The sequence below is a fragment of the Suricata suricatta genome, chromosome 3 (genome assembly GCF_006229205.1).
Source record: "Suricata suricatta isolate VVHF042 chromosome 3, meerkat_22Aug2017_6uvM2_HiC, whole genome shotgun sequence".
Lineage (NCBI taxonomy): Eukaryota > Metazoa > Chordata > Mammalia > Carnivora > Herpestidae > Suricata > Suricata suricatta.
In genome coordinates, this window is record NC_043702.1 from 7,591,235 (window position 1) to 7,610,963 (window position 19,729).

At 46.8% G+C, this 19,729-nt stretch overlaps 1 protein-coding gene, 3 non-coding genes and 1 pseudogene across 4 annotated transcripts; 4 read left to right on the forward strand and 1 right to left on the reverse strand.

The window, feature by feature from the left end:
• Positions 1 to 288: 288 nt before the first annotated feature.
• On the forward strand, positions 289 to 10,015 carry NCL (nucleolin). Its single transcript, XM_029933600.1, has 14 exons — positions 289 to 471; positions 1,634 to 1,750; positions 2,995 to 3,481; positions 3,841 to 4,035; positions 4,162 to 4,248; positions 4,446 to 4,587; positions 5,250 to 5,374; positions 6,141 to 6,264; positions 6,974 to 7,131; positions 7,549 to 7,672; positions 7,918 to 8,051; positions 8,626 to 8,752; positions 9,116 to 9,339; positions 9,531 to 10,015. The coding sequence occupies exons 1-14, from the start codon at positions 454 to 456 to the stop codon at positions 9,605 to 9,607; spliced, it is 2,139 nt and encodes a 712-aa protein (XP_029789460.1). The 5' UTR covers positions 289 to 453; the 3' UTR covers positions 9,608 to 10,015.
• LOC115288831 lies at positions 4,295 to 4,363 on the forward strand. Its single transcript, XR_003907219.1, has one exon. It is a non-coding gene; the product is annotated as a small nucleolar RNA SNORD82 (small nucleolar RNA).
• On the forward strand, positions 8,175 to 8,255 carry LOC115288832. Its single transcript, XR_003907220.1, has one exon. It is a non-coding gene; the product is annotated as a small nucleolar RNA SNORD20 (small nucleolar RNA).
• Positions 8,806 to 8,940, forward strand: LOC115288825. The gene has a single exon (XR_003907214.1). It is a non-coding gene; the product is annotated as a small nucleolar RNA SNORA75 (small nucleolar RNA).
• A 2,303-nt stretch (positions 10,016 to 12,318) lies between the features above and the next one.
• LOC115286273 lies at positions 12,319 to 19,510 on the reverse strand (annotated as a pseudogene).
• Between the last annotated feature and the right edge of the window lie 219 nt (positions 19,511 to 19,729).

A 19,729-nucleotide genomic window follows, 5' to 3' on the forward strand; every position in this document is an offset into this window, starting at 1 on the left:
CACGGCGCAGGCGCCGCGAGCGCGGGCAGCGAAAAGGCACTTCAGGAACCGCGCGCCTACTAGCCAATCAGAGCCAGCCTTGCACAAAGCGAGTCCCGCCCCTAGGGCGCCGCCACCGAATCCCTTCCCCCCTCCCGTGCCCGCCTCGGCCCGCCCACTCCTGCCTGCGCCCCGCCCCGCGCCGTTCAGGGGTAAAGGCTCGCGATTGGTCCATAGGTCGGACGCAACCTCTAGTTGGTCGAGACGGGGTCACGAGGACGCCGTCGTCGCCTTTCCAGAGGCGATTACTGGGCAGGCTCAGTCTTTCGCCTCAGTCTCGAGCTCTAGCTGGCAGCCAAGCGTACGTGCTCCGGGGTATTCTGTACCAGCGGCCGCCATCACCGTCGCTTGGGTTCCTCTGGACTCGTCTGCGCCACTCGCCCGCCACACACTCCGCCGACATAAGTCGCCATCATGGTGAAACTCGCAAAGGTAAGAAGCCTGCTTGCGTCGAGGCCTGCTTTCTGAGGAGGGCGCGCGCGGCGCCGCGAGGAGGAGGGCCTGCGCGCTGTCCCGGGCGCGTTCGAGGGCGCCATGCTGCGGGAAATCTCGCGCGGTTAGCGGGAAGGTCTCGCGGCGTTTGGCTATTCGGTGGCGAGGTGAAGGGCTTCGGCGGGTTCCGCGGGTGCTTGTGGCGGCGCGGAAAGACTTCGAGGCCGAGTGGGGAGGGGGAGCTGGGGCTCGGGATGGAGGGATGATGCCAAACTCCTGCGACGGGCCGAAGCGGGGTCCCGCCTCTTGACGCACGTGCCCCAGCGCGCGGCCCGCCACGTGGGCCGCGCCGCGTGTGTCCCGCCGTCTGCGGAGGGGACCTGGCCGTGAGGCGGGCGGCGGCGGGACTGCTTTAGATGGACGCCCTGCGGCCTGCGGGACGTCGGCTCCCGCCAGACGGGCGGGGACGAGGTGGGCCCCGAGAGGATGCCCTGCCTCGTGCTTCCTGTGCTGTGCTGCGCGCACATGGTGACCGGCGAGGTAGCCTCACGTGGCCCCGCCGGGTCTGGAAGGGGCGGGGTTTCCACGGGAAAGGAGAACAACTTCGGAAGACCAAAGGTTGTAAGGGCCCGGCGTGGTTTTCTTTAAAAAGTTGTCTTAAGGACCCTCCCCACGCCGAGTTGGGAACCAGGTGGTAGTGTAGGATGTGGTGCCGGAATTGACCAAAGGGTTTTTTAAGGTAGTCCAACCCCCCCCCCCCCGCGGTGAAGAGCTATAGGTTGTTGGCCGTTAAAATGGGCCGCTTGTGGTCTATGCTATTTAGACCGGCCGTGATGTGATGATTGATTTTGGAAGTATAGTTTTAAGAACAGCTGTGTTTTATGAAGGCAGAAGGAGGGAGAGGATATCCTTGAAGTTATCTTTTTTATCCTTGGGTGGTTTTTGTAAAAACCAGAGGAAAAATGGGGGAGCGGGCTTCAGAGTCTTGGCTGCTTTAACGTTGATCTTTAAGTAGTAGTTCACGTGTCCGTATTTTTATCCGAAAGTCTGAAAGGCGGATTTTGAAAAAAAAAAAAAAAAGGTGACTTCACTCTGAAGAATGATGGCAAAATATGAATGATCTGAGATGTTGGAGGTGTGATGGGCTAATTGTTTGTTTTAGGCTGGTAAAAATCAAAGTGACCCCAAGAAAATGGCTCCTCCCCCTAAGGAGGTAGAAGAAGACAGTGAAGATGAGGAAATGTCAGAAGATGAAGATGATGATAGCAGTGGAGAAGAGGTAATTATATACACCTTCATGCAGAGTTGTGTTAACTGCGGAATGGAGAGTTAAAACAGGTATCGGATGTCTGAAAATACTGGCAAAAAAATAAGATTATATTCATTCATCCATGGCCTGCCGAGATGTTTCCCAAGCTCTTCATTGACATGTTGAGATATAGGGTAAGTATTTGAATGAATTTGACAGGAAAGATTTAGAGTTGTCTTTTCCTGTGCTCTCTGTAGAGCTTGGTTACATGTTGTATTAAATCGCGACATTTTTCTAGTTTCTTCGGTATGTTAGGCCTGGACTATTAACTGTCTAGTAAGTGGCATTGCCGAGCATTGTCAGGTCTCAGGTTAGCCGTGCCGGATTCTTTCCTGGCCTCCAGGCAGGATTAATTATGAGCTGTGTCATACTTGTTGCGTTTACATCTTGGTGTGGGTTGAGGGTTGTCACCTCTCTTTTGTGTTAACCTGGTGGCATGTCTGGCTACTGTTTTTGCTCACTGCAAAGACAACTAATTACTATATTTGTGCCCACATTTGTTTAGAATTTAAGGTTTCACTGTTAATTCATTCCCAGATAAATTTAGTAGTGAGCAGAAAATGGCTGTGAGTGTAAATTTAATGTAGATGATTGGAAGTTTTTAATTAAACTTAAGATTCTCATTCTATTAATTTTGCAAGTGTTGACCAGTCTATTTGTTACTCATTTTCTAGTTCTAAGAACGTGCTTTCAGTGAGCTTTATACCAGTACCCACTGTAAGAACCTAAACGATGTAGTGCTTAGCAAGTATAGCTTTTTTTGTGCAAGACTTCTAATAGATATGCCAACTCGTTATCTCTCTAATCGCATGAGAGGTTGATGCTGTTATCCTTTACAGATGAGAAAAAGAAATTTAAGCCTATCCTAAGGCTGTCAAAGTGGCAGGTAGGGTCCAGTCTGTTCTCAGAGTCCATATTAGGCTGTGCCACTTTAAATGCAGTCATAATGTATGCAGTACAGGAATTCAGAGGTAATTTCACTGTTAAGAGGGCTTTCTTGTGCTTTAGCATCTTATTTTACCTGAAGATGAAAGCTTTGACGTCAGGCACATTGAAGGACCCAGTGTCCTGGCCGTGGAGTGTAACACGCTGATACACATCTAGTGCCTGTGGTCTGAGCTGGAATCATTGTGAGAATAGGACTTGCTCATGGAACCAAGGCACTCTTTTTGGGTTTGGAAACAGATTTATGTTTCGTATTATTTATTCTTCAGGTTATCATTCCTCAGAAAAAAGGCAAGAAGGCTGCCACAGCTCCAGCAAAGAAGGTGATGGTTTCCCCGACAAAAAAGGTTGCAGTTGCCACACCGGCCAAGAAAGCAGTCGTCACCCCTGGCAAGAAGGCAGCAGCCACCCCAGCCAAAAAAGCCGTTGCACCAGCCAAAGCAGTGGCGACACCTGGCAAGAAGGGAGCCACAGCAGGCAAGGCGGTGGTAGCAACTCCTGGTAAGAAAGGAGCAGCTGCCCCAGCCAAGGGAGCAAAGAATGGTAAGAACGCTAAGAAGGAAGAGAGCGATGAGGAAGATGAGGAGGACAGTGAAGACGAGGATGAGGAAGATGAGGATGAAGACGAGGATGAATTCGAGCCAGCAGTGGTGAAGGCCGCCGCCGCTGCCGCCCCTGCCTCAGATGATGATGACGACGAGGAGGAGGAGGAGGATGAAGACGATGAGGAAGATGAAGATGATGAGGATGAAGATGGTAAGGAGGTCTTTTGTTCCCATTTTTTATAAGATCCATCAGAGATGAGGTTTTGGCGGTAATTACTCATTCCAGGACAATCTGGGAGTTAGATGAAGATCCTTCCAGGATTTTCAGGGGTGTTTGTGGTACACTAGTTGTTACCCAAAATGATTGCCTGCCCTTGAGAAAATGTTTAAAATGGCATATTTTGTATTTTTCATAAGGTAGCATTTTGCCTCCAACTGATACGTTCACTCTTCTCTATAACATACGTACAGTGGTGTTGATAGGAATACATTTTCTTTAGTTTTTCCAAGAACTAATGTTGGTTTGGGGAGAATTCTCTTGAGTTTTGCACTAATCTGCATCTCTTTCAGACTCTGAAGAAGAAGCTATGGAGACTACACCAGCCAAAGGAAAGAAAGCCCCCGCAAAAGCCGTTCCCGTGAAGGCCAAGAGCACAGCTGAGGATGAAGACGAAGAGGAGGATGATGAGGATGAGGACGACGAAGATGAAGATGAGGAGGAGGAGGAGGAGGAGGAAGAGGAGGAAGAGGAGGAGGAGGAGGAAGGTAATCAAGTTAGATTCCGAAGTACAGTGATAAAAATGTATAGAGTTAACTTGGGGGAAAAAGGGAGGCACTTCAATATGTGTGGCTACTCATTCGTAACATAGGTTCTTTAAAATCTTGTTACAGAGCCTGTCAAAGAAGCACCTGGGAAGCGAAAGAAGGAAATGGCCAAACAGAAAGCAGCTCCTGAAGCCAAGAAACCGAAAGTAGAAGGTAACTTGCAGAATGGGGGGCGGGGGGGTGGTGTGTGGCACCTGGTGGCACATGTGATGAACAGCAAAGGGACTTAATGCTGAAACTTGATGTGATATTGTGATGTCTGATGTGCTCTGTGTAGAAATTTTGTGCTGGAAATTTAAGTTCATGCCATACTTTACAAATAGACTACTCTGAATTCCTGTTTTGTATAGGTACAGAACCAACTACATCATTCAATCTTTTTGTTGGGAACCTGAATTTCAGCAAGTCTGCTCCTGAATTAAAAACTGGCATCAGTGATGTTTTTGCTAAAAATGATCTTGCTGTTGTGGATGTCAGAATTGGTGTGTCTAGGTGAGTGTGGGGGGGTGCTGCACGTTGCTCCTGGGTTGCACGTTTTCAAAAATTAGCCATTAATGAATTATGTTATCCTCAAAATATAAAATCCCAAATTGAAGTTTCTAAAGTCTACCTTAAGTTTTGTTATAGCGCTAAATAATTTTTACTGAGTTACAAGATTTGAATCTTGTTCGTAGAAAGATATAAAACTGTTGGATATGAAGAGCTGTAATAGTTTTTTAAAATTTTTGTTAACTTTATTTTGAGAGCAAGCACAAGTGGGGGAGAGGGAGAGAGTCCCAAGCAGGTTCCAAGCTGCCAGCACAGAGCCCGAAGTGGGGTTCGAATGCAGGAAGCTGTGAGATGACCTGAGCTGAAATCAAGAGGTTGAGCACTTAACCAACTGAGCCACCCAGGTGCCCCTGACACAGGTTCTCTGATGGCTGTTAGTGTCAGTTGTTACAAGCAACATGGCTAATAAGATCTCAAAGTGAACTTGCTCTGTAGCAGCAGTTTATAGAGCCTTAAGCTTCTGTTAATACCATAGGTTCTTTTTTGCTTAATCCTTGTTTGCATCATTACATTAGTGTTACTGCTTACCCAGAAGGTATTGTAGTTTTTGTAGGTTTTTTTCCCCCCATTCATAATTTTCCACTTTTCATCTTACTGCCTTAAAGGAAGTTTGGCTATGTGGATTTTGAATCTGCCGAAGACCTGGAAAAGGCTTTGGAACTCACTGGTTTAAAAGTCTTCGGCAATGAAATTAAACTTGAAAAACCAAAGGGAAAAGACAGTAAGAAAGGTATGTAAGGCCTCAGGTAATTGTGATGACTGATCTCTAACTTGTTAATGGTTAATGGTTCTCTAACTTGTTAATGGTTTTTAATTCAGGAGCAGACTTGCTGAAATTCAGGTTCCCAACAAAAAGAATGATGTAGTTGGTTCTGTACCTATACAAAACAGGAATTCAGAGTAGTCTATTTGTAAAGTATGGCATGAACTTAAATTTCCAGCACAAAATTTCTACACAGAGCACTAGTTGGGAGCTAGTTGGCCAGGGTGAATAGTGTAAATTTTATCCTTGGTTTCGAGTTCAAGTGATAAATGCACTGTTTGCTGATGTTTTAAATTTCTGGGTCAGATGAGCAAGAATAGACTTCTTTAAAAAAAATTGGTTAATATAGAAAGCTCTTTCCTCAGTGGAACTACATAATATCCCAACTACTCTTTGTATCCTTTATCTTTTCTCTCTGCTTGTCATGTTTCAAATTTTATGTTAAGCTTTTTTAACTTAAAAAAGCACCTTTGTTAGTTTGAGCACTTTGTTAGTTTGAGCACTGCTCTGTGTATCCAACACATAATTTGGTTTCAGTTGTGACAGCAGCTTGTGTGTTTGCCGTTGAATCTCTGTACTTCATACGCGTACATAAGTGGCTACGTATGTGTACATGCCTTGTGTATTGTAGGAGCTCAAGTTATTTGTTGAGCAGAACTTTTCCATTAGTTGATCTGGGGGGGCGGGGTCTTTGAAGCCATACACTACATTCATTTTTGACTTTTTTATCTAGATCGAGATGCAAGAACACTTTTGGCTAAAAATCTGCCTTACAAAGTTACTCAGGATGAATTAAAAGAAGTGTTTGAAGATGCTGTGGAAATCAGATTAGTCAGCAAGGATGGAAAGAGTAAAGGGTATGTTTCGTGTGTAAGGAATATCGAGTTCTATTAAAACTAATGAACTTCTAGGATTTTATAGAAAATCTCATGTTCCTAGGTGTGTGATTTGGCACAAATTAACCTTTAACCAGTGCCTTAATTTCCTATCTGTACAGTGGGGATAACATACCTGTAGGGTGATTGTAAAAGATTCTGAATACACAGAGGACTGAACTGTGCCTAGCTTTGTAAGTAACAGCAGTTCTGCAGTGCGATGGGGTCACTGTGAGCAAGTTTCTAGGTGTGCTTGACAACCTTCTGTCGTAGAAGGAAAATTTTTTGTTTTTTAATGTTTTCATTTTTGAGAGAGCGTGAGCAGGGGAGGGTCAGAGAGAGAGGAAGACACAGAATCCAAAGACAGGCTCCAGGCTCTGAGCTGTCAGCACAGAGCCCTACATGGGACTTGAACCCATGAACCGTGAGATCATGACCTGTGCCGAAGCCAGATGCTTAACTGAGCCACTCAGGTGCCCCGGAAAATTTTAATGGACAAGTGAAACATGGCAGAAAACCAGAACGTTTCCTTTCAGTCTTTGAAGAAAATTTTCGTTGTACTCATTTGAAACAAGGTTCTGTTAGGGAGATTAGAATGTTTGTGTTAACATGGTTTTTAAAAAGTATGGGTTGGTTTTTTTTTTTTTTTTTAAGTTTTTCCGGTCTTCCCCCCCTCCCCCCACTGTTGCAGGATTGCTTATATTGAATTTAAGACAGAAGCTGATGCAGAGAAAACCTTGGAAGAAAAGCAGGGAACAGAGATAGATGGACGATCTATTTCCCTATACTATACTGGAGAGAAAGGTCAAAATCAAGACTATAGAGGTGGAAAGAACAGCACTTGGAGTGGTAAGAATGTATAGAATTCTAGAATTGATGGAGGGGCATCTTTTTTTTAAGGTACCTAGCAAATTAGGTGTAGCTCTAGATCAGTCAAGTTCTGTCCTGCTGTGATAGTGATTCAGTCTCTTGAGTGAGAGCTGTATGAAGTCATTTTGCATTAAAACAGACAAATCTCCCTTTGTGTGTTTGATGCTTTAAATGACTTAGATGGGATGCATTTTTAAATTCGAATATTTTAAGACTATGCAAACAGGATTGTAACAATGCATTATGCGTACTCAATGAGTGGCAAGTGGAGGTCCACCTGCGTGGACATTGACATGTTAACTCTTAGAGAAGTTCCTGGATAAGGTATTAAAGCTGTGACTGAACTTGAGAAACATTGTTTCAGAATCTTCATTTGGCTTTTGTTTTTCTTTGTAGGTGAATCAAAAACTCTGGTTTTAAGCAATCTCTCCTACAATGCAACAGAAGAAACTCTTCAAGAAGTATTTGAGAAGGCAACTTTTATTAAAGTGCCCCAGAACCAAAATGGCAAATCTAAAGGGTAACATAATTAGTATGTTTAGTATATTAATTGTAGACTTTTAAGAATGCCTTGTGTATTTCTTAAAAAGTGAAATTAGGTTCTCTTGGCTGTTACTGGAGGTCGAATTGTTTAAGCTCACAAATCGGGTACAAAGGGCATCATTTAAGTATCTCCTTGAGGTGAAAGTATCCTTGGTGGCATTAGATGGCCGCATAGCAACCCCGCGCTTGGTAACTGACTAAGCATCGATTGTTCATTCTCAGGTATGCATTTATAGAATTTGCTTCATTTGAAGATGCTAAAGAAGCTTTAAATTCCTGTAATAAAAGGGAAATTGAGGGCAGAGCAATCAGGCTGGAGTTGCAAGGACCCAGGGGATCACCTAACGCAAGAAGTCGTAAGTTATGTTTAACAGGGGGTTGCGTTGAGGGTCGGCACTCGGTGCTGTGCCACGTCGTTTCTTTGGTCCTATTTAGAGATGAATGTTTGTGTTTTCCTGGTGTTGCTGAATGAAGAATCCTGGATATGATGATTGATTATCTGAGAACATAACTGATGAAATCTCAAGAAAATTCCTCTAGATAGTCAAGTTCTGATCCAGTGAGGTCTTCTAGCAGCACAATTGCCCACAGTTACTGCCCTATGGTGATTGTAACAGCTGCCTGTTTGTTTAGGGTTTGCTGTCTTGTTTGTATCGCTTCTGCTTCCCATAAAGGGTCTGAGACAGGATCTCAGCTGCTCTGGTGATCAATATAAACTTAAGATGATTAATTGATCTTACACCTTTTGCTTTAATGGAGCACTAGTTTGCAAAGTTTTTATGTGCCTTATTTCTAGAGATTTTTAAGTGAAAGGCTAACTTCTGCTAAGCCGGGCATTCTTGGTTAGTAGTCACATACTGGGTGTTATTGAAAGCTACCATCTGGTAATTATTGTGGCTTTAGGTAAAATGTGCAATTTTTCTTCCACAGAGCCATCCAAAACTTTGTTCGTCAAAGGTCTGTCTGAGGATACCACAGAAGAAACACTAAAGGAGTCGTTTGATGGCTCTGTTCGGGCAAGGATAGTCACTGACCGGGAAACTGGGTCCTCCAAAGGGTAAGAAGAAAGGAAATCATTCGTCCATGCAGTGCAGACCTCTTTTCTAGCATATCTTCTCATTGAGCTCCTTTCTGTCAGTTGGTGGCAGTTTATGGATTCGCACGAGAAGAAGAGACAGTTCACACTTAGCATTATTTTACCTTCTGTCTTCACGGAGGTATATTTTGCTGATCTGTGAGACATTTCTGGGGGTCGATAAAACGAGTTTGGCCCTTCCACAAGGAGCTACTTTGTTCCTTGGGTCTTTCCTCAGCTAGGCAAATCTACTTCCTATGGAGTCAGTGTTCGACATGGGAGGTTTATTGTGGCACTTGAAGTGTATGTGTTTCTGTTAATAGATAATTTCATTTGGCATTTCAGGTTTGGGTTTGTAGACTTCAACAGTGAGGAAGATGCCAAAGCTGCCAAGGAGGCCATGGAAGATGGTGAAATTGATGGAAACAAAGTTACTCTGGACTGGGCCAAGCCGAAAGGTGAAGGTGGCTTTGGAGGCCGCGGTGGAGGCCGAGGTGGCTTTGGAGGCCGTGGTGGTGGCAGAGGAGGCCGAGGTGGATTTGGTGGCAGAGGCCGGGGAGGCTTTGGAGGTAAGGAGGCTGGGGGAACTTTCTCCGTGTGTGTGTGTGCACACTAGACACTGTGGCACATGTACGTCAGGATGTGCCCAGAGCCCAGGCAAGTTCCCTGTATCAACCTCCAGGTTGTCCCCGGTCACTCTGGGGAGGGGAGGACTCCTGGCAGCTTTGCACTCATGCTTTAATGTCTTGCCTTCTTATAGGGCGAGGAGGCTTCCGAGGAGGCCGAGGAGGAGGGGGAGACCACAAGCCACAAGGAAAGAAGACGAAGTTTGAATAGTTTCTTCCATCCCTCTGTCTTTTCCCTCTTCTGTTTGAAAGAAAAGGACTCTGGGGTTTTTACTCTGTTACCTGATGAATGACAGAGCCTTCTGAGGACATTCCAAGACAGTATACAGTCCTGTGGTCTACTTGGAAGTTCGTATAGATAACATTTCAAGGGAGATACCCTGTTGGTTTTGACTGGATATTCATATAAACTTTTTAAAGAGATGAGTGATAGAGCTAATCCTTATCTGTAAGTTTTGAATTTATATTGTTTCTTCCCATGTACAAAACCATTTTTTTCCTACAAATAGTTTTGTTTTTGTTTTTTTTTGCGTTGGGGGGTGTAAAGGAAAGCAGAATGTTTTATCATGATTTTTGCTTCGGCAACTTTGGGACAAATTAAAAGTCCTAAACTCTGGTGCCAGACTTGTACTTCCTAGAGTGTCTCTCCCGGAACACCGCTGCGGGCGGGCCTGGCACAGCCAGCTCTCTCGCTCCAGATCCTCCCTCTGCCCACCCGCCCCCGTGGAAGTGCTTCTTAAATTGGTTTCAAGTATCCTGGCTACAAGTTTCGATGAAATGGCTGGTAAGGTGACTGAAAGCCTTAATGGAAATCTGCTGTGGCTTTTCCTGCTTGTCACAGGCCTGAGGGTCAGGTGTTCAAAGAGCTCTGGAGAAGGGCTAGGAGCACACTGGTCAGGCCTCCTGAGACCTGTAGCCGAGAGCGTGGACTCTGGAATTCGCAGTAATTTAATAGAATTTGTGCTGGGTGAGTGGACCAGTGGGGACTGTGGTGAGCTGGGGAAGAAACAGCCAGTCCGGTAGATGGACCCTCCTTGTCTGTGAGTCTTCACCAACAACCTGTGGTTACACTGACCAAGAAAGGGCTTTGGTATTCAGTAATTTAAGTTCTTGTTCCCTCTACCACCTCCTAATAATGACGGGCCCCTCAGTCTGCGCCAGCCGATCAACAGGATTACTACTGAACAGTGCCCCGACCCCCCTTGCTGTGCAGCGCAGATGTTAGTTGTCCAAATGCAAAAACCCATGGGCTCTAACCCCCTTGTCAGACTAGTCAAAAGTGCCAAATCAAAATATAGATGGGCGTCTGGCTAGTAGAACGTGTGGCTTTTTTTTTGTTCTTTTTTAAAACTTTTTAACCTTCACACTTATTTTGAGAGTACAAGAATCCAAGCAGGTTTTGAGCTGTCCTCACAGAGCCTGACCTAGGGCTTGATCCCACGAACTGAGATCATGACCTGAGCTGAAATGAGGAGTTAGGTGCTCAACTGACAGAGCCACCCGGGTCCTGATCTCTGAGTTTGTGGGATTGGGCCCCACACCAGGCTCTACCCGGACAGTACAGAGCCTGCTTGGGGTTCTCGCTGCTGTTTCTCCCCTGCTTGTGCTTACTCTCATTTAAAAAATTAAACCAACTTTTGCATTTTAACAAAATAAAATCTTTATTTTTGAGAGCAGGGGAGGGACAGAGAGACCAAAGGATCCAAAGCAGCCTCTGCTGACAGCCTGTAGTGACGTTTAACCGGCTGAGTCATCCAGGCCCCCCTGTTCTATACACGTTTTTAATGTGAAGGTAGAAAGAGAAGGGGCACCAGTGTGGTTCCGTTAGTGACGGGCGTCAGGTCAGGTCATCCCGTGGTTCGTGGCTTTGGGCCCCACATCAGGCTCTGCTGACAGATCAGAGCCTGGCGCCTGCGTCAGATTCTGTGTCTCCCTCTTTCTGCTCTCTTGTTGCACATGTTCTCTCAGAAATAAAATTTAAAAAAGTTTTAAGCAAATGAGTTCCTTTTAGGCCTGGTTCAGTGTCCCTGCGGGAGGAGGTCTCTGCTCCACACACACTCTTGGCAGCTCAAGCCTGTCCTGTGGGGATGGAGGACCGCTCCGAGGGCGAGCGCAGCGGGGAAGCCCGGCGCTGCGCAGGAAGGTCGAGCCGGCAGGCGGGTGTTCTCTGAGAAACTAAAGAATCTTGGCAGCCTGTGTTTCTCTGGATTCAAAAGTTCAGTTGGAGCACATCAGGTGTGTTGTGTTCACTCGGAGTCCAGACTGCATGATGTCAGAATTCGTATCTGTCCGAAAGCTGGGCTAGCAAGGCCTGTGAGGTCGGTGTTTGCGTCTCCTGAGATCTTGCAAGGAGGATTCTAGGGCCTTGGTGACCCTACAGCCTTCCCTCATGTAGGTGCCCACGCTGGTTACCTGCTCTGCCTGGAAGGCCTTTATAAAGGCTTAAATACAGCCGATTTGGCCATTAGGACCAGAAATCAGGGTTGCAGTTAGTCCAGGCCCAGCAAAGGCTACTGAATAGGACTTGGCAGCCCTGGGGTGTTTGTGGGCTCCTTTGCTGGAAGGCAGGGGGACCTATTCCAATCGCCCTTGGGGCGTCCAGGTGGTGCAGTTGAGCGTCTGGCTCAGGTCATGATCTGGTTTGTGAGTTTAAGCCCCAGATCAGGCTCTGCTGTCAGCCCTGAGCCCAGTTTTGGATCCTCTGGCTATCTCTCTGCCCTTCCTCCCGTTTCAAAAATGAACATAAAATCTAGAATTGCTGGTACCCATGTGCTTTCCTGAGCCAATGCTGCAGATGCTGGGCCTGGGCAGAAGGGTCAGGTTCACTCCCGCTTTCAGCTGTTTGGTTCCTCACCCTTCGAGAAGAGGGGTGCCCTCCAGCCCTGTCCCTGGGCCCTCCAAGGGTGCTGTGCCCACTGACTGCTATGGGGCGGAGAGGAGGGTGGAGGGCAGTCCGTCGTCACCCTGGAAGGCTAAAGAGGAACATCTCAGTTTACACTTAAGGACTGGAATCCTGCAAACGTCTTAATCCTTGGCCTCCCGGATGCCTGTCTGGTCTCTGGGTTGGGCTGGGTGAAGGTTTTGCAGCCATTTTAGAAGAGCAGCTCCCATTAGCAAATGGTGGTCGCTGCCTCTCATTCTTCCAGCAGGTGGCAGCACATCCACAAGGATGTTGAAACCTCAGGCTGTGTTTCTGGCCAGTGTGTTTTTTTCTTTGAATGTTTATTTTGAGAGAGTGCACACGAGTGAGGAAAGGGCAGAGAGAAGATCCCAGGCAGACTCTGCTTTCAGATCTTCACAAACTGGAAGATCATGACCTGAGCCAAGATCAAGAGTTGGACACTTAACTGAGCCGCTCAGGCACCCCTAGGCCAATGTGTCTTTAACTTCAAACTGACACTTGGACTGAGTGACGGGGCTTAGGGGCGTGCAGGAGGTCCCCTCCGAAGCTTTGAGAGCTGCTGTGGAATCCACAGAGAACTCCGTCTTGTGGAATATTTGTCCTGTGCCCTTTCTTAGAGTTCTCCCATTTTTGCATGCTTCGTTCACTATCTCTTTGTAGCTCAATCTGTCTACTCTCGGCCTAAAAACTTGCCAGAACTTTTCTTGTCAAAAGAATGGCCCCTTGACCAGACCTCCCCACCCAGCCGCTGCCCCTTCTCTTCATTGCCAGACTTCTAGCAGGACCGCACTCCTGCCTCCCACTTCTCCCTGGCATTGTGGCTTCTGTCCCCTCACTTCCCTGCAGCACCTGACGTGATCCTGCCTGCCTGAAACTCTCTTCCCGGCCTTAGCCTGGGCAGATGGGGGGCGGTGCTCTGTGACCCTCGGCTGAGGCTGAGACGGGGCCCTCGGATTAGAGCCTTTCCAGGGTCTCCTCTCCAATTACTAGAGAGGAGCCAGTGGTTGTCCCCCCGCAGATGGGGTAACCCAGCGACTGGGGGAAGGCCTGGAGAGTTCTTCTATTGCTGGCCCTCCACACGGAAACGTGGAAAGAACGCACGTGTCTGCCAGCCTTTGAGTAGAAGGGCTAGTGTTCATTGTTCCGTCCGTGGGCCGAGGACCGCGCCTGCCGTGGTGGCCACTCCGTAAGTGTGATGCACACAGGGAGCCCGAGAAACTCCCTGAAATGCAGGGCAGCTGGGGTGGCAGGAGAGAGCCTGGGCCCGCAGCTCCTGACGTGTGTGCAGGGGGTTCTGGTAAAGCCTCTGAAGCTCTCAGAATAATGTTCTCAAAACTCTGTGCTTAAAAGAAAGGATTACAAGAGAAAACAATTATATTGAAGTAAACAAAATATTTAAGAACCGCTTTCGTGGTAGAATTTTACATGTCTTCACCAATGCAGTAGACGTATTTGCATTAAAATTTTTTTTACATTTATTTTTGAGAGAGAGTGTGAACCGGGGAGAAGCAGAGTGAGACAGAGACACAGAATCAGAAGCAGGCTCCAGGCTCTGAGCTAGCTGTCAGCACAGAGCCTGACGAGGGGCTCGAACCCACGAACCATGAGATCATGACCTGAGCTGAAGTCACGTTCAACTGATTGAGCCACCCAGGCGCCCCTGTATTCGCATTTATAATACAGGTAGCGAGTTCAGCTCTGATAACGAAGAGTCTTAGACTTCTGTTGATAACAATTATAAATTCCGTACAAAATATAAATCCGCTTTTAAAGATGTTGAACTGATAATGCCAGAAAGAAAGTGGAGCAGATGTCTGTCATCCTTGAGAGAGGGCACTGGGTGAGCTCCATGTTTGACCAGTCTCCCTCCTGTGGGTACCTACCCCCCAGTTAGCAGGGAGCCGCAGACGCAGAGTTAAGCACTCAGGGGGCCTGTCCTACTGCGCGGAGGGGTCAGTTTGGAGTTTAAGTCTGGAAATTTTCCTGAAATAAGAGAGACACTGAGCCGTAAGATCTGTGTACTTAATTTCCTTCAGGTTCTCAGCCAAGTCCAAAATTGTGTACGCACAGGGCAGGATGCGAATGAGCCCGGGTTGGGAAACGCAGTGGAAAGGTGAACGGGGTTACTGATGCCAGCAGCTGCTGGGGAGACAGTCTGGAGTTCAAGTGCTGCCCCGTACGAGCCTTTAGTTAGCACCTCCAGCTTTGCTTTGAGATTTAGGCCGTACTTCAGAAGGAGCCACATCCTACGCCTTAGGACTGAGCCTAGGACTGCAGGCAAAATGCAAAGCCAAAATGGGCTCACGCCTCAAAGCCTTGAGCCTGAAACTAAGCCCCATGTGATCCAGATGACATGTTGGAACTTTAATTGCTCTAAAACTCAACAGTGTTCAGAGGAGGATAGAAATCCGACGACAGAGCATCAGGCGCAATGTCCAGTGAGCAAAAAGTTGCTAGGGGCACCTGGCTGGCTCAGTGCACCTCACTGCTCAGGAGAGCATGTGACGCCGTCTCCAAGTCATGAGTTTGAGCCCCACATTGAGCATAGAGCTTACTTCGAAAGAAAAAATTACTGGGGTACCTGGGTGCCTCAGTTGGTTAGGCGTCCGACTTCGGCTCAGGTCATGATCTCGCAGTTTGTGGATTCGAGCCCCACCTTGGGCTCTGTGCTGACGACTCAGAGCCTGGAGCTGCTTCACATTCTGTGTCTCCCTCTGCCCCTCACTCACTTGCACTGTCTCTCTCTCAAATAAACATTAACAAAAATTTAAAAAATTACTAAACATGCAGTGAAGTATGAAAGTGTCCACAATCAGGATATAAAGTCGATAAACACAAAGCTCACATGTTGAAAGATAAAGGCAAAGACTTCAATCATAAATATGTTAAATAATTTGCGGGAGGAGATGAGTTTATTTAATAAAATGGGAGAATTTCTGGAGAAAGGAACCAAATGGAAAGCCTAGAACCGAAAAGCAATATCAAAAAATTCACTAGAAGGGCTGAACAGCAGAAGAAAGGATCAGTTAGCCAGAGGACAATAAAATTACTGAAATTTCTACCCCAAAATACAGCGGTTTGGCATACTGAGTACTTCAAGCTGAAGGGATGTGAGAAATAGATACTGGAAGGACCCTGTGACCTTCCCTGTGGCAGATTACAGGCTCCAATGAGCGGAGAGGAAAGGAGCACCCTGATCTCTGAAAACAGGGGCGCCAGGAAGAGATGAAGGACCAGGACTCACTGTGTTTCCCTGTTTCATGAACTTAGGTAGCACCTTCTCTTTGGTCCTAGCCCATGTCCCCACAAGTCTCCACTTTTTTTTTTTTTTTTTTTTTTTGAGAGAACAAGCAGGCAGGGGAGTGGCAGAGAAAGAGGGACAGGGAGAATTCCAAGCAGCCTCTGCACTGTCAACACAGAGCCCGATGTGGAGCTCGAACCCACGAACCGTGAGCTCATGACCTGAATCTGATCAAGAACTGAAACCAAGAGTCAGATGCCTAAATGACACCCAGGCGTCCCCACAACTCTCCACTCTGTCAAACTTAACAACCCTCATGTTTAACTGCCTAGTGGGCTTTCCATTTCCTTGTGAAGGCTCCGTGTCACGTAAAACTTACATTAAATAAATTTGTGTCATTTTTCTCTTGTTAATTTATCTTTTGTTACGGGGCTCCAAGCCAGGAACTGAGAAGGATAGAGGAAAAAGACACTTTTCTTCCCCTACACTATCCAAACTGCAGCTCAGAGAGAAAAAAAGATTGGGGAAAAAAGTGAGGAGAGCCTCAGTGACAATATCAAATTGCCTGATGTGTGATTGAGTCCATGGAGGAGAGGGGACGGTGAATGGGGCTGAAAATTGTCTCTGTGAAAAATAATAACGGAAATTTTCTAAACTTGATGAGACCCCTCAGGGCCGAGAAGAAAGCCCCACCTCTCGGCTCATCGTAACTGAATTGTTGAAAAACAAAGACAAACTTGAAAACAGTCAAACCACAAAGACCCATTACATGCAGAGGAACATGTGTAAGGATAATGGCTAAATTCTTAGCAGAAAAATAGAAGACAGTGGATGGTATCTTTAAAATAATTTTTTTAAGTTTATTTATTGTGAGAGAGAGAGAGAGACAGCACCCAAGTGTGGGAGGGCAGAGGGGAGGAGAGAAACCCAAGCAGGCCCTGCCCCGTCAGCACAGAGACGGCCAGGCGCCCTGATACTTGTATAATTTTAACTTTTTGTAATTTTTATTTATTTTTGAGAGAGAGAGAAGGGGAGGGGCAGAGAGAGAGGGAGATACAGAATCTGAAGCAGGCTCCAGGCTCTGAGCTAGCTGTCAGCACAGAGCCTGGCTCGGGCCTCGAACCCACCAACTGTGAGATCGTGACCTGAGCCGAAGCTGGCCGCTCAACCGAGCCACCCAGGTGCCCCCAATTTTAACTTTTAAAATTGAGCATCATCTTTCCAGTGAAACAAAAATTTTAAATAAACGGGAACAAAACTACAATAGAGAATGTCAATTCCAAATAAAATCCTTCAGGTTCTGCTGATTATCTCACCAAGAGACAGGGCTCAAGTCATCATTAGGAGAAAACTTTATCTCAAAAGTGTCATTTAACGCTGCAGAGACATCCACTAAACCTCACGATTATACCAGACGGAGGTGGGGGGGGATTAAAGACTGCACTTGGGGTGGGCGCTGGCTGTCGTACGTGCTGTTGAATCAGTAAGTTCTACACCCGAAACAATATTATACTGTGTGTGAACTAACTGGAATTTAAGTAAAAACTTGGAAAAGGAAAACACATCACAATTAAACATGCCACAGGAGAAGCCAAATGTCAAAATGTCTACTTAGCCCACCCAGACATCTCAAATCCACCCCTGGCTGACCTCTCATAACCCCATCTTTTAAAGCTTAAAAAACTTTAATGTTTATTTTATTTATTTTGAGAGGAGGGAGCAGGGACAGAGAGAGAGAGGGAGAGAGAGAGAATCCCAAGCAGGCTCTGTGCTGCCGGTGTAGGGCCCAATTCTGGACGCAATCTCACAAACTGTGAGATCATAACCTGAGCTGAAATCGAGTCAGACGCTTAACTGAGCCAACAAGATGCCCCGAAAATAATTTTTTTACACGAGAAAGTGGACAGATACATGTCGGTAAGTGCCACCCCATGCACATGGAGACACAGTGTAATCTCTCAGCCCATAGAGATAGGAGGGGAAAAGTTAGACTTCTGTGCACTGCCACCCAGGGGCCTGGCGCTCTCCGGCTGCTGGCCCGCTCAGGGAGCGCAAGGTGGTTTGGTTTTGACCCCTCTCTCCCCACCGATGGTGGTGTTGATTCCATAAAATTTTTGTTGAGACAGGAAGGGATGAAAACGAATTTGGAACAGAAAGGAGTAGGGGCACCTGGGTGGCTCAGTCAGTTAAGTGTCTGACTTTGGCTCAGGTCATGATCTACTGGTCTGTGAGTTCGAGCCCCATGTCCAGCTCTGTGTGCTAACAGCTCGGAGGCTGGAGCCTGCTTCAGATTCTGTCTCCCTCTCTCTCTCTGCCCATTCCCCCGCTCATGCTCTGTCTCTCTCACTCTCAAAAATAAATAAAACACTTAAAAATTAAAAAAAAAAGAAAGGAGTAGAGATTTTTTTCCTCCAATGTATTCTGCTTAAAGTGTTTTCCTCCCCAAATAGTTGAAAGCCTTTACTGGTGTAAAAGAGAGAAAAGAGACCTCAAAAAACAAACAAACAAACAAAAAAAACAAACAAAAAACAGGGCGACAGCACAAGAGGAGGAAACAAAGGAGGTTTATTTGGAATTGACATTCTCTATTGTAGTTTTGTTCCCGTTTATTTAAAATTTTTGTTTCACTGGAAACATGATGCTCAATTTTAAAAGTTAAAATTGGGGGCACCTGGGTGGCTCGGTTGAGCGGCCAACTTGCTCCCAGGAACTGGAGGAGACTGAAGAAGGAACTCCATCTGTGGTCCGTTAGTCAGCGTCTCTCTCCTCCTCCTCTTCCTCCTGCTCAACATCATCTTCATCTTCTTCACCTTCATCCTCGTCCCCCTCTGCGTCAGTATCGTTCACTCCTCCTTCATCGTCATCCCCCTCTCCTTCCTCTTCTTCACCATCCACGTGGGGAGCCAAGGAGCGCTGTCAGGGGTTTGCCCCACGTCATCTCTGGTGACCGCTCCCCACTCACCGGCGCCTGCACGGACCGGTCTGTAAACCAGAAGAGGAAGTGCTTTGCTCCCACGTGGCCTCCTCCGGCGGCCTTGATTCTGGTTCGACTCGAATGTTTCGTCAAATCCTTTCCAGATTTCCACTTGACTTCAGTGAGCTCTGGGGGTGGATCGACACTCCGATGAAATTCTGTTTTCGAAGTGAGGGGTTTTCACCAAAATAAAAATCTATTCTGTAACCTGCTTTAATACCTTCACATTCTGTCACTTCAATTCTTGGCAAACAATGTGCGCATCTTCATCCTTGTCCCCAAGCAGCGCAGAGGTGAGGATGGCTGACAAATGTCGTTACCTCCAAATGTGGAATTGGGGTCATCAGCTCCGACCTCTTCTGAAAAAAATGGCGGAGTTTGCTATATTTCTGTTGTCTTCTCAAAGTCTCCTGACTGGCTTGTTCATGAAATCTGTCCGTTGCAGGGGCATCTGAGTGGCTCAGTTCATTAAGCATCTGACTTCAGCTCAGGTCATGATGTTGTCATTCATGAGTTCGAGTCCCGTGTCAGATTCTGTGTCTCCCTCTCTCTCTGCCCCGCCTCTGCTCATGCTCTGTCTGTCCCTCTCTCTCAAAGATAAATAAACATTAAAATAAATTTTTTTAAAGTCTGTCTATTGCATTTTGTACTTTATCGATACCTGCAATGCGTCTTCCTGTTCTTTTTCTGAGGGCTCGTGCGCCCCCTGGTGGTTAGTGTTGGGTGCCTTTTTATTGATTTGGCTGCGGCAGCCCAAGGGGCTGCTCTGGGTCCGGACGTGCGGACCGGAAAAGAAGGGCAGTCAGAAGGGCGCGAACTCGGCTCCCCAATCCCCGCCCCACCCGCTCTCGGGTGCCGCCCTGGCGGCCGCTCCTCGCCGCGCCCGCACTCGCACCGCTCTCCCTGCCGGAGATTCCTCCTGGGCACCTTCCTCACCGCCAAAATACGTGCCGCAAACGATGAGGAAGACACGGTGATAGCTGGAGAGATAGACCATGCTTGTGGGTGAGAGGACACACTATTGCTGAGAGGTCGTGCTCTCCAAATTTATTTCTAGATTCAACCCAATCATTATCTCAGCGGCCTTTTACGTGGAAATTGACAAGATGACTTAAAAGCTTATATGGAAATGCAAAGGACTAGAATAGCTAAGAAACCCTCTTGAGAAATAAAAGAAACAAAGCTGGAGGACCCACACTAAGATTGCAAGAGTTAT

Bases quoted from the DNA above. Each gene is read 5' to 3' on its own strand.
- NCL (XM_029933600.1), top strand. The intron at 4,036-4,161 runs GTAATCAAGTTA...ATCTTGTTACAG, and splicing joins AGAGGAGGAGGAGGAGGAAG to AGCCTGTCAAAGAAGCACCT. The intron at 6,265-6,973 runs GTATGTTTCGTG...CCACTGTTGCAG, and splicing joins AAGGATGGAAAGAGTAAAGG to GATTGCTTATATTGAATTTA.